This window comes from Lingula anatina, chromosome 1 (genome assembly GCF_051362555.1).
Source record: "Lingula anatina isolate TDL-2025a chromosome 1, LinAna3.0, whole genome shotgun sequence".
NCBI classification, from domain to species: Eukaryota; Metazoa; Brachiopoda; class Lingulata; order Lingulida; family Lingulidae; genus Lingula; species Lingula anatina.
This window is the reverse complement of record NC_141767.1, coordinates 71,838,966-71,852,411: the sequence shown is the minus strand read 5'-3', so window position 1 is coordinate 71,852,411 and position 13,446 is coordinate 71,838,966. Positions and strand designations below refer to the sequence as shown.

Sequence of the window (13,446 nt, the reverse complement as noted above, 5' to 3'; positions counted from 1 at the left end):
TGACGTCAGAAAAATGACGTCACCAAAACTGCGGCTGTTTGTATCGTTGCTTGGTAGGAAAACAAAACCTGATTATTCACCTTTCTCTTCTTCTCTACACAGTTCAACCACCTTGTTGTTCTAGATGGAAATTTTATACAAGTATACAGGAGATGAGAAACCCGGGGCCCACCTAGCTCAATTAGGTAACGTACGGTACTTTTAACTGAACTTCAAAACCAATCTCTTGGGTTTAGTAGTTTACATTTGTCTAATTTCATAGTCTTGCACTCGAGGGTTGCCGATCGGATGATTAGTTGTACATTTTACACAATTAATCGATTTCCTGTGCTTCCCATAGTGACAAGAAATTCAATAACCATTTCCTAAACACTTAGAGATCAAGAGATCGCTAATTGCGGGTGCAAGAAACACAGTTGTGCACCGGTGGACAAAATATCACAGCCTCTTCTGACAAATAAGGACTTGTTTGAGACAGAGATTCAGAAAACAGCTGTAATATATTGATGTTATTCAAGGTACAGTGTATTTACCTGTCATTTGAGGTCTGTCAAGTGTAATATTTGATAGATAAATGAAGTCTGTTCAGTGTTTGCCACAAAGCACACCATGGAGACTGATACTCTGTGAAGAAAAGAGAGCCATAGCAGTAGTCTGAAGGTTCATTGGTCTGACTGTGCAATAGTCTGTAGTAACGCATGAATAAAGTGTATAGGTTACTGGCAGTAAGTTGAAAACCCTCAGAGACAAACAAAATCTTGGACTAATGAACCTTCGGACCATTGGATTTATATATACTATATATGTATAAATATAGTACATTAGTATTATACCTTTGGATTACCAAGAAAACAACTACAGTATATGTATAAATGTAGTACATGGAACTGCAACTACATGAAGGTACAACCTCACATGTGTAATTAAAATCAGCCTAAGGTTAAATCTTTTAAATTGTCAGAGTTCCAGCTTCTTCATTAAAAAAAAAAAATTATACAGGTTCTTGTCATGTCAGAAACGGGGAGGTAGGAAGGGTTGGATTGAAGTTCACTGTACTATAGCCACATATATGTTATCTAGACTGGTCTTAATTAATGTCCCTTCACAGGAACATACACACTGGATAACAAAATGCATGTAAGGTTAAGTTCAATCAAATTTGTGGCTGAATGTCACAGTCTGATAAACATGTATGGAAGTTTGGACATGTTATATGAGTTGACCTTGAGACCCATGGATATGAAATTGTTGTGCATGCTGAATGTCCATGTAGCCTGTCAACTGCATGCATCTCTTAAATGGCACCACTTACTCTTTTATTCTTCCTTTCAGAGCACAACAATTAAAGCATGGAAAGTAAGCATGATTAGCACACTAAATGTACTGAATGCCATAAGTAACCCAAACTGACACAGTGCTGCATGTGGAATATAAAAATCTGATTTGATGCCAGCAGCAAAACTAAGCAGTGCAGAAAGAATGTCAGGACGGACACGCACAGTAAGTCCTAGAAGTCCACGGCGTTCACCAAGCCCCAGACGTTCACCTAGCCCACGTCGTAGGAACAGTCGTTCTCCTACGCCAAGGTCACGTAGTCGTAGCCGAGAGCGTAGATATAGTGCTCATTCCAATAACTCCTATGGACATTACAGTGATTCCTTTGAAGATGATGATGGCAAGAGATCCAGAACTCCGCGTGGTAAGAGACGGTACACTCCAAGGGGAAACAAAAGCTACAGAGCTGGTGTGTTTTTTGTTTCATTTTATTTTATTTATCTATTAAAAAGCAGTTAATTATTTTTTGTTACTCTTGATGTATTTTAGGCAGATGTATTCTTTTTGTATATAAGTTAATTAACAATCTTGAGTTTTTCTTTTATGTATTATTATTTCTTATTTGTGATATTGTCTGTAAAGAAGTATATTTAGGTCTCTTTGATGTCTCTTATACTATTTTTCTTTAGCAGTTACAATACTTATCAACCTATTGCATGCATACCATATTTGCTTGATCACACGCACTCACTAATATAAATTTATTATGTATGTGCTGTTAAGTCTCATTGTGCTGTAAACAAGACTTGCTGTTAAAAAACTACTGATGCCATGTATGACTGCTGGTTGTATTATCACTGCCAGATGGTTGTGTTATTTGTGGATGCTGGTTGTGTTATCACTGCATATACCAGATGGTTGTGTTAAATGTGGCTGTTGGTTGTGTTATTACTGCCAGATGGTTGTGTTATTTGTGGATGCTGGTTGTGTTATAACTGCCAGATGGTTGTGTTATCAGTGCCAGATGGTCGTGTTATTTGTGGATGCTGGTTGTGTTATAACTGCCAGATGGTTGTGTTATCACTGCCAGATGGTTGTGTTATTTGTGGATGCTGGTTGTGTTATCACTGCCAGATGGTTGTGTTATTTGTGGATGCTGGTTGTGTTATAACTGCCAGATGGTTGTGTTATCAGTGCCAGATTTGAGTGATGTGTGTGGTTGTGTTTTTCTCATGATTGGTTATGCTGTACCTGGCAACTGATTATGGTTTGAATGAATGCTTGCCATGTTGCAAATAAATTTGTGCAGTAAATCATCTCAAATGACTGTTAACTCTATTGTTTTACTTGTGCCTGTTTCAGCCCAGAAAAGTTACAGTCGTGCCACCAGGGGAGGCAGAACCAGTAAAGCAGTCAGTGACAATGTCACCAGGAGAGTGTTATCTGCCAGGAAGCTAAAGATCTCAGAGATGCGCAATGAAATAGAGGACATGCATCAGCAAATAGCTGACCTCAAACTGGAGAATAAGACCTTGAAACGTTTGCAAGCCAAACAGGATAGAGAACTTCAACGGTTTGAGGACAAAGAAAGTGATCTTCCTCAGTTGATTAAGGGACATGCTGATGAAGTTAGGACTTTAAGAGAGCAAATTAAAAAACTCAAAGAAAAAAGCAGTAGAACTGAGAAAAAGTTACGAGAGGCAGAAGATGATGTTACAAAAACCAAAAAACAACTTAAAAAATTGGAAGATCTCTCCCATGATAAGAAACTTGGTGAGCGTGATGATCTTAATAGAAAGCTGGCCAAAGCAGAAAATGAGCTTGAAGAAAAGACTAAAAGGTGCCAGGTGTGTACCATATATCATGTTTACTTAAGAGACAATAGTTATATGTGTTATGTGTTTGTGTTATAAGGTTGTGTTTTATGTGGCTGTTGGTTGTGTTATTACTGCCAGATGGTTGTGTTATATGTGGCTGTTGGTTGTGTTATTACTGCCAGATGGTTGTGTTATATGTGGCTGCTGGTTGTGTTATTACTGCCAGATGGTTGTGTTATATGTGGCTGCTGGTTGTGTTATTACTGCCAGATGGTTGTGTTAAATGTGGCTGCTGGTTGTGTTATTACTGCCAGATGATTGTGTTATATGTGGCTGCTGGTTGTGTTATTACTGCCAGATGGTTGTGTTATATGTGGCTGCTGGTTGTGTTATATGTGGCTGTTGGTTGTGTTATTACTGCCAGATGGTTGTGTTATATGTGGCTGTTGGTTGTGTTATTACTGCCAGATGGTTGTGTTATATGTGGCTGTTGGTTGTGTTATTACTACAAGATGGTTGTGTTATATGTGGCTGTTGGTTGTGTTATTACTGCCAGATGGTTGTGTTATATGTGGCTGCTGGTTATGTTATATGTGGCTGCTGTTTGTGTTATATTTGGGTGCTGGTTGTGTTATTACTACCAGACACCAAGTGTGTATATCCAGTTTATTTTAGGGTCAGTTGCATGATTAATTACTTCTGCATGTGTATTCTTGATGATGCCTTTAAAGTACCAGTAGTTTAACTGTTAAGAATTGTCGTGCTGTTATAGCAAGTGCAGTGTAGGAAAATACACACTAAGACCATGAGAGAGATCAAGATGCTTAATTTAGAAACAATCAATAGTTCCTTGTCCTGCATTTGTTTGAAGACAGTTGGCACTTGGGAGGGATTGGGTCTTTACAAACTGTCTTTGGAATGCATATTGGAAATCTATATATACCCCAGTGTAGTTGACATCTCCCAAGCAGCTGTGCACAGGACATCCCCAGGGTGCAGTGAGTGAGATGGTGATTTTTAGAGTATTTTTACATATTTTGCAGTACTTTACCAGTGTATCTGTAGCTGATGTTGAAAGTGGCAGTAATAAAACATTGTCCATAATGCTAATTCTATATCACCTGTCCTCAAACAATGTAATATGATCAGCTGCTTTCTGTTTTTGTGTTCATTGAAAAAGGAAAAAACACAATTATGTGAAATACTAATTTCTAATTAAACTAAGATAAAACCCCCTTGAAGAGGTGTGTAGGGTATCCTCTGTTGAAAGTAGAAGATTATTGTGTTTGGTGAAGCTGATAACTTAATTTACCTGTTCTTGTTATCTTTGACAGGACCTTGAGAAACATGTTGAGATCCTTAAGAAAGCACAGAGACATGAGGTGGCTGTGGAAATCAACAAGCATAAGGAAACACAGAAACAGTTGTTGGAGATGAGGGATATGTATGAGAGACTGAAGGAAAGTTACAGGGTAAGTAAAATCAATAGTTGTATCCTAGTACCATATCCATTGTGCACAGGTCTGCTGTGTTGTATGTCAGTACCATATCCATTGTGCAAGGGTCTGCTGTGTTGTATGTCAGTACCATATCCATTGTGCACAGGTCTGCTGTGTTGTATGTCAGTACCATATCCATTGTGTTATATGTGGCTGTTGGTTGTGTTATTACTGCCAGATGGTTGTGTTATATGTGGCTGCTGGTTGTGTTATTACTGCCAGATGGTTGTGTTATATGTGGCTGCTGGTTGTGTTATTACTGCCAGATGGTTGTGTTATTACTGCCAGATGGTTGTGTTAAATGTGGCTGCTGGTTGTGTTATTACTGCCAGATGATTGTGTTATATGTGGCTGCTGGTTGTGTTATTACTGCCAGATGGTCTGCTGTGTTGTATGTCAGTACCATATCCATTGTGCACAGGTCTGCTGTGTTGTATGTCAGTACCATATCCATTGTGCACAGGTCTGCTGTGTTGTATGTCAGTACCATATCCATTGTGCACAGGTCTGCTGTGTTGTATGTCAGTACCATATCCATTGTGCACAGGTCTGCTGTGTTGCTTCTGCACTAATAAATGTGCTTTGAATTGAGAAATGCAGCAAGTTTAACCATGCTGGGGTAGCGCTAACACTCGCCAATTTAGCCAAATGCTAAAACTGACTTACATTGGCTAAAGAAAAAGGGCTTGATTTGACTTGTTTTAGTCAAATTATAGCCATTTTGATAACAAATTGACAAAAATGTGGTGATTTGGCTAAGCGAAAAAAATTGCTAGCGCTACCCCAGCCATGCATTTATACCAGTAGAACCTGTCGGCAGATCTCCTCTTTATGACTTCCACCCCCCTCCAACTAACCCATACCCATTTACTACATTAAATCTATTATAAAATTTAATTTTCCTCTTTTAGGAGAAAGAAAAGGAGCTTGAAATCAAAAACATCTACAGCAATCGCATTGTAAAGCCTCCACACAAGCTTCCATCTAGTGAGACTTCCCCTCTTGCATCCCCGCCCTCTGGTGGCAGGAACAAGAAGAAAAAACAGCCTAGTAATGACAATTCTCCAAGCATTTCACCGCGCGACAAATCCAAACAGTTTAATGATAGACGCAGAGATAGACAGGTAAGAATTTGAAACATTTTACAATTCCTTTCATCGAAATGCATGTGGGCCATTCCTTGGTATTTGAACTCAAAAGGCAGAGATATTATATGCAAAATCTTTTTTAACTTAGAAACATTTCACTTGGATAAATAATTTTGAAATAAACATACAAATAATGTGCCTCCCAACTTTTTTTTACTTTTTATGTACAGACACGTGTCTATAAATATTGCCGACGTCTGTGTCTGTCATCATTGGCAGCATCATCGCTGTGCACTTTCATTGTTAAACAAATAAAATGAAAACCATTTTACCTTTTGAATTCAAACTTACAGAACTGATGAATGTTTATGAAATACAGGTCAAGTGATTGGACCATTTTTCAAAAAAAAAATTTTTTTTTTGCTTTTTCAGCAGATTTTATGCAACGTTATACAAATACGATTTTACTTTTTGTCTCAAACTTGTAGAACTGATGAATATGCATGAAATACAGGTCAAGTTCAATAATCAGCCTGATTGGACCATTTTTCAAAAAGTTATGCTGTTTTCTTATTTTTGCTTTTTATGTACAAACACAGATGTGTCTGTACATATAGCCGTCATCTGCGTCTGTCGTCGCCGTCTTTGCCGTCGTCGCCGTCGCCGTGCACTTTTACCGATAACACGATAAGTGGAAAACTGTTTTTTCTTTTTGTTTGAAACTTACAGAACTGATGAATATTCATAATACGCAGGTCAAGTTCGAAAATCAGCATGATCGGGTCACTTATAGGGAATTTATGCTGTTTTTTCACTTTTTTCAGCATATATGCAGCACCGATAACACAATAAGTGGAAAACCATTTTACCTTTTGGCTTGAAACTTACAGAACTGATGAATATACATAATACGCAGGTCAAGTTCGAAAATCAGCGTGATTGGGTCATTTTTAGTGAATTTAGGCTATCTTTTCTCTATTTTCAGCATAAATACAGCACCGATAACACTATAAGTGGAAAACCATTTTACCTTTTGGCTTGAAACTTACAGAACTGATGAATATTCATAATACGCAGGTCAAGTTCGAAAATCAGCACGATCGGGTCACTTATAGGGAATTTATGCTGTTTTTTCACTTTTTTCAGTATATATGCAACACTGATAACACAATATAAGAAAGACAGATTGGCCAATTGTCATTATACTCACAGGAGGGGCCAATCTTACTAAAACGCAGGTTGAGTTTGAAAATCAGCATAATCAGTCCATTATTTTAGAAGTTATGCTGTTTTTTCACATTTCCTTACATTCAATTCTTAGGCATGTTAACAGTCTCATTATTGAACTAATAAGATACATAAAAGTGTTTGTTTGACATTTCCTGCATCTTTACAACATTGTTAGTTGATTTTGTAAAAATGATGGTAAACTTGTTATCATGTATTGTGTAATAAAGTGTCAAAAATGGAAATAAACTCATATCATTGCAGTTTGTCAGATGCATTCATCCACTATGTTCAGAATCTCAGAATGGAGGAAGTTGGACATTTTTGACTAGTTTCTCCACTTATAAATTTACTTAACTTTTTCGCTAATTTCTTATGTGAAATGTAAAATGTTGGTATCTTGTTATGTGCAGCATCACTTGTAATATACTGTTTCGTACGTAGTCCGGCTATCTACATGTTTACTTAATGTATAATGAATGTCTTGTGTGTGTTATTGTGTGTGTGTGTGTGTTAGTGTGTGTGTCTACAGATGTATTTTTGTTTGTCTTTTTGTGAATAAAAAAAAAAAAAAAAAAAAAAAAAAAAAGTTGGACATTTAACACTGTTCTATTGATACTTTTCCCATCTCATCAATTTTCTTAGTTGGTCATATAAAAATGGCAGTAAACTGTTTATTTTGTTTTATGTTAAAAAAGTGTTAAAAATGGAAATAAACCCATTTCAGAACAGTGCTGTCTTGTTTACATTTTGGCATTTTCAAGATGTGACTTTGAAGTTCCATGGGCCTGAAGACTTTTGCTAGTTACATTTTCTGAATAACCATGATACTAATATTTTATAATTAAAAATTGATGGTCATTATGCTGTAAAACATTATGTAATATTGCATCAAAATTTGAAGAAACCCCTATTTTGGGCACTGCTCCCATGATGACCATTTAAGGAAAATCATGTCACTTACTGTTCTCACACTTACAGGAAAGAAACATGGGACTAAAATACAGCTACAGTAGGCAATGCAGTCTGTTTGGTAAATTTTTCTGGCAATTAAACAGTTTTTTGTGAAAATTTAATTTTTCACATATTGGCATTTCCAAGGTGTGACTTAGAACCTCCACGGGCTTGAAGACCCATGCTAGTCACATTTTGTGAAAATCCATGACACTTATATTTTATTATTAAAAATCGATGGTCATTATGCTGTTAAGCATTAAGTAATGTTGCATCAAAATAGAAGAAAACACAATTTTTGGTGCTGCTGCCTTGATGACCATTATGGGAAAACCGTGTTACTTATGACTGTCAAACTTTCAAAAAAGAAACACAGGACTAAAATGCAGCCTGAGTTAGAAAAGCAGTCTAATTGGCTTCTTTTTCTGGAAGTTATACATTTGAGTGTAATATTCATTATCTTTTTGGCATATTCATTGTGGGACTCGGAGCTCCCAAGGACATGAAGCCAAATGGTAATCATATTTTCTACATGTCCATCCTATTTATAGTCAATAAACAAAAATTGGTGATAATTATTCTCTAATTTATTATGTAATGTTACATCAAAATTGACAACAATCTTTTTGCGCTGCTACTGCAAACTTTTAATCTTCCAGTTTGATATATATATATATATATATACATATATATATATATATATATATATATATATATATATATATATATATATATATATATATATATATATATATATATCAAACTGGAAGATTAAAAGTTTGAATAGCATCTTCATTGGAATTATATTTACCTCAAGCTCTGCCAAGAGGGTTATATTTTCACCCCTGTTTGTCTGTCATCCACATAACACAAAAAGTTATGGACCGATTTTGCAGAAATTTTCAGGAACTGTTGGAAGTGGGCCAAAGAGGACAATGATTAATTTTTGGTGGTGGTCCGGATCAATAATCAATCAATTATCAATAATAATCAACAATTGCTGCCTTGTTCAAATATTGAGACTTTCATCGTGCGACTTTGGTCTCTCATGGACCTGAAACTGTAATCTTATTGAAGGGGTGGATTGAGACCATCTTCTGGGTCTTCCGGAAGACAGTCAAGTTATTAAGTTTATATTGACTGGTATCTATTTTTTTTCTGTTGGAAGACCATCAAATTGGAGGATGGATCAACACAGATACTTTGGAATACTTTCAGAAAATATCTCAGGGTCCGCTCCTGTTATTGACCATGTTACCTGTTGTGCATGATTAAAATTCAGTGTTGACTGGCAGTGCTATTATAAGCATTATTTATTATTGCATCAAAATTGACAAAATGACCTTTTTTGCATCTTTATTTTCTGTTTTTTGTCTGTACATTTGACAGCTTTGCTGCCTTGTTTCAGCATTTTTTATCCAGATTTCCAAATAAAATGAAAACAATGTTATATTTTGCTTTGAAACTTGCAGAACTGATTTAAAGGTCCGATATATAGATCAAGTTAAAAAATTAGCTTGATTAGTTTATTTTTGTTGAAGTTTTGAGAGTAACATATTTTGTGCATCATAATTTTCTGCTTTTTGTTTGTACATTTAACAGCTTTGCTGCCTTGTTTTTATTTTCGTTTGAAGTGTCAAATGCCCTTCAAAATGGCAAAAAATTACCATGGAATGGCCCTAAATAGAAGAGCTGCTGTGTGTCATCCTTTAGAATGTGGCTTATCATGTGTGATGTAATCACCATTTGCATAAACATACTAATGAGCTGCTTGGATTGAATAGTTATTCATGCACATAGGTCATACTTATTAAAAAGAAAAGAAAAATGCAGACTAACTCACCCCACAAAGTCCATTAAACTCGAAACATCCGATCTCATTATTTCAGATAGTGCTGCTTTATAACTGTACTAGAAAAGCACTCGGAGAGCAAAGACCTTTGCCAAGGCAGCGATTTTTTATTATTATTGATTGATTATTGATCTGAATCACCTCCAAAAACTAATCACTTCTAAGTTAACCCATTTCCCACCTACCCTGATAATTTCCCACCTACCCTGATAATTTCATCAAAATCGGTCCATAACTTTTTGAGTTATGTTGATGACAAACGAACAGACAGACAGACAGGGGTGAAAACATAACCCCTTTGCGGAGGTAATAAAGAGAACCAGATTACGACTCATCTGTGTCAGCAGCTATTAGATCTTCTGCTTACCTCTCATCTCCACAAGTCACATTTTTCTAAAAAAAAAAACAGTCAGACTTGCAGTCAGTAAATAAGGTAAACCTCAGCTGCTCATCAACCAGTTATGGCAGTGTGAAAACATATGTTCGTTGAGGGCCACCAAACAACACAAACCCTGTAAAGACCCCAACTGTTATTTATATTGATGACTGCCATACAACACAAACCCTATATAGAGCCCAACTGTTACTTACACAGCTGGTCTTTCTCTCTTATCCAGCATTCAGCAGACAGTGTTGGAGTTGGTGATGAAAATAAGGAGAAGGTACATTCTAAACCATATGTTGCTTCAGCTTTCACTCTCATCTCACCAAACCCACCTCAGTTTCTACTTGTCACTAATCATATCTATGTTGCCATGTCTCCTTACAGGCCGAGGCCAGTAGTGCATAATAAGCACTGTTTGGTAAATGAAAACTGCAGCTTTTACAACAAAAATGCCTGTGTGCTTATTTGTTTTGCATTTTCTTTTCCTTTCTTTTTTATTTCTTAACTTCAAGTAGACATCTGCAGAAAAAAGTCTTGCTGTTTAATAGAGGTGTATTAGAATCTTGCTTTGGCAGACATTTCATTCATTTGCATTATTATTTCTGAATTCCTTAAGAATGTTTTGAGTGCAGAATATATTTGACAATACCTTTCTTTTGATAAACTGTATTTTGTGGTATTTCATTAGTAGAGATATACTCATGGTCATATAATAAGTCTGTAGAAATTATTCAGCACTTTTAAATTGGCTAATTATGAAGTTAATGGTACTTTAAAATTTACATTGTTTAAAAAACAGCACCATGACCATTCTTTGTATTTTGTAACTTTGATGGGTGTTCCTTCATGAAATTTGTTTTATTTTTCCCTGCTTTTCCCTGACCCTATGACTGTTCCTTATTGCAGAGAAAAGCCATCGAAGCAGCAGGCAGCAGTAAAAGGGCAGAGCCACTGTCTTCACCAGATCAAAGTGCAGTGTTGGCAAAACCTAAAGAAGATGACAAGAAAGTTAGTTTTGACTTTTCTACATATGATGACTCATTAGAGACAGACAAACATGAGACAAAAGATGGAAATGATGGAATAAGGCAAGAGCGTCGAGAACGTGAGGAAAGGGAATATCAAGACAAAGAGGAACATGAAAGGAAAAAGAGAGAGGAGAGGAACAGTAGAGAAAGAGAGGAGAGAGAAAGGAGAGACAGAGAGGAAAGAGAGAGGAGAGACAGAGAGGAAAGAGAGAGGAGAGACAGAGAGGAAAGTGAGCGCAGAGACAAGTATGATCATGACAAAGTCAACAGAGAGCAAGATGAGCAGAAGGAACAATCAAAGAGATTAGATGATGATGATGACTTTACTGCCATGTTACGTGCAAAGAAGGAAAAGGCAAACAGAGAAAGAGAAGATAGAGAAAAACGAGAGCGAGAAGAAGAGGAAAGAAGATTGGACAGAGAGAAGAAAGAAAGAGCAGACAAGGAGAGGATTGTAAGGGAGAAACTGGAGAGAGAGGAAAGAGAAAAACAGGAAAAGGAAGCAATTGAACGCAGGGCAAGGGAAGAGCGAGAACGTCTGGCCAATGATACTAAAGCCCAAGAAGAAAGACGCAAAAAGGATTTGTTGTTGGCCAAACTGAAAGCCATGGATGAGGGTGCCTCTCCACCTGCTGCTTCAGGTTCTCCTGGGAACACCAGGAAAAACAGCCTGACTGGGTCTGGAGGAGGCTTCTCTCCTGGCTCCAGTAGGAAAACATATACATTTACTAAACCAGTGGAGAATATGCACAATGGAAAACCTTCCCACCATGATATGTCGGACAAGAATAAAAAACAGGCCAAACCCAAGGCAAGTTTCTTGGATGATGACAATGAGACAGGGGGATATACCCCATCTGCCTTCTCAAGCAGGAACAAAGAATCCAGTGCAACATCAAAGAAAACTTCTCTTTTTGAAAAGGACAGTCCAAGTAGTTCTAAAAGTCCTGCAGGGCCCAAAGCACATAATAAAGCCAATTTGATGGATGAACTCTTTGGTGGTGGCAAAAAACCTGCTACAAAATCTTCCTTTGGTGAAGATGATATCTTCAGTTCATCCACCAAGGCCAAGCCAGTATCTGACAAGAAGGCCTATCCTTGGGAAAGTGAAGTCAGCACAGCAGGGGGGGCACCAGGGGGGCAGAGGAAGAGGGAATCTAGCAACATCATTGGTGGTGGGACAGGGTTATTTGATGAGGATATTGGCAGCCCAAATAATACAAATTCTCCACTTCTACCTCGGCGTCAGCGTCAAGAAGCAAGCACATTTAATGCTAAACCAGCTGTGAATGCTGTTGATGACATAGAAGACATTGAAGAGGTCATTTTATAATCAGTGACTGATAAATAGAAAAGCAGGTGTTGTGACAGTCATATGACATAGTAACTGTCTGCAGGCAAAGGCATGAAGTATGTATGCAAGTCTCAAAAATCTGCATTACTGTTTTGATTGTCAAACTTCAATCTGTCTAAACTGAAATGAGGGGGAATGAAAATTAGTCTGAGAAGTGCCGGATTAAAAAGAATATTTGATCATGTCTTGTCTGCTGATTACTCCGTAAGTTTCAAGAAAGCACTTCATCAGCATGTTACCTGTTGAGAAATGTGATATCAGACTTGTATTATGTGCTAAGTGCAATATGTCACACTGATTCTTTCAACAGCCATCCATCAATTTGAAATTCTTACATGCACAATTGTAACATCTTGACAAATATTTAAATGTAGATGCATTTATTTTTCTAAAAAAAAATATTTAAACATTGATTCATCTTTCTGTTAAATGAGGTAGCAGTTAAGCCCTGGTCAGCTCAAGGCAGGTGCCCTACACTGGCCCTGGTCAGCTCAAGGCAGGTGCCCTACACTGGCCCTGGTCAGCCCAGCATTGCCTCTAGTCACTATTTATATAGACATGGACAGGTGTTTTTTTCCTTATAAATATATACAGATGTGTGGCTTGCATGTTTTTTTATGATTTTTATGACAGCTGTAAACCAAAATAAAAAAGGGAGTTACAGTTGTATTTTTGAGATGAAACAAGTGCTTTAGCTTTGAGAGCATTATTTTCCTATATTATCTTTAGAATAAATAAAATTAATATTTTTCCCATAACATCTTTAGAATCAAGAATAGATTTGTCAGTAAAATGTAACTGTTAAGTACGATGCATATAGAATACAGTCAACATCAGATACTGATAAATTGTCTTTTTTATTCTTATATGTCAGATTGATTTTTTTTTCATACTGAAATAAATATAATTACAAAAATACTTTTCATGATGTATCATTTAAATACTAGTATATTTTCAAAATTGGGGG

General features: G+C 36.8%; 1 protein-coding gene across 6 annotated transcripts; it reads left to right on the top strand.

Annotated features, from left to right (window-relative positions):
* Window positions 1–6: 6 nt before the first annotated feature.
* LOC106168658 (uncharacterized) lies at window positions 7–13,397 on the top strand. 6 transcript variants are annotated; one of them, XR_015331070.1, is made up of 8 exons: window positions 11–185; window positions 1,333–1,699; window positions 2,638–3,122; window positions 4,427–4,564; window positions 5,503–5,715; window positions 10,330–10,374; window positions 11,004–12,945; window positions 12,980–13,397. XR_015331070.1 is itself a non-coding variant. In XM_086995638.1 (7 exons), the coding sequence occupies exons 2-7, from the start codon at window positions 1,447–1,449 to the stop codon at window positions 12,456–12,458; spliced, it is 2,634 nt and encodes an 877-aa protein (XP_086851764.1). In that variant the 5' UTR covers window positions 12–185; window positions 1,333–1,446; the 3' UTR covers window positions 12,459–13,397. The 6 variants fall into 6 exon arrangements, 1 of the variants encoding a protein (XP_086851764.1); XR_015331066.1 differs by having other exon boundaries at window positions 12–185; window positions 1,333–1,744; XR_015331067.1 differs by lacking the exon at window positions 11–185 and adding an exon at window positions 259–518 and having other exon boundaries at window positions 1,333–1,744.
* The last annotated feature ends 49 nt before the right edge of the window (window positions 13,398–13,446 follow it).

Excerpts from the sequence above, each read along its gene's own strand:
- LOC106168658 (XM_086995638.1), top strand. The coding sequence starts at position 1,447 with ATGCCAGCAGCAAAACTAAGCAGTGCAGAAAGAATGTCAGGACGGACA. Across the intron at positions 1,745-2,637 it reads AAACAAAAGCTACAGAGCTG|CCCAGAAAAGTTACAGTCGT; the intron begins GTGTGTTTTTTG and ends TGCCTGTTTCAG. Across the intron at positions 4,565-5,502 it reads GACTGAAGGAAAGTTACAGG|GAGAAAGAAAAGGAGCTTGA; the intron begins GTAAGTAAAATC and ends TTCCTCTTTTAG.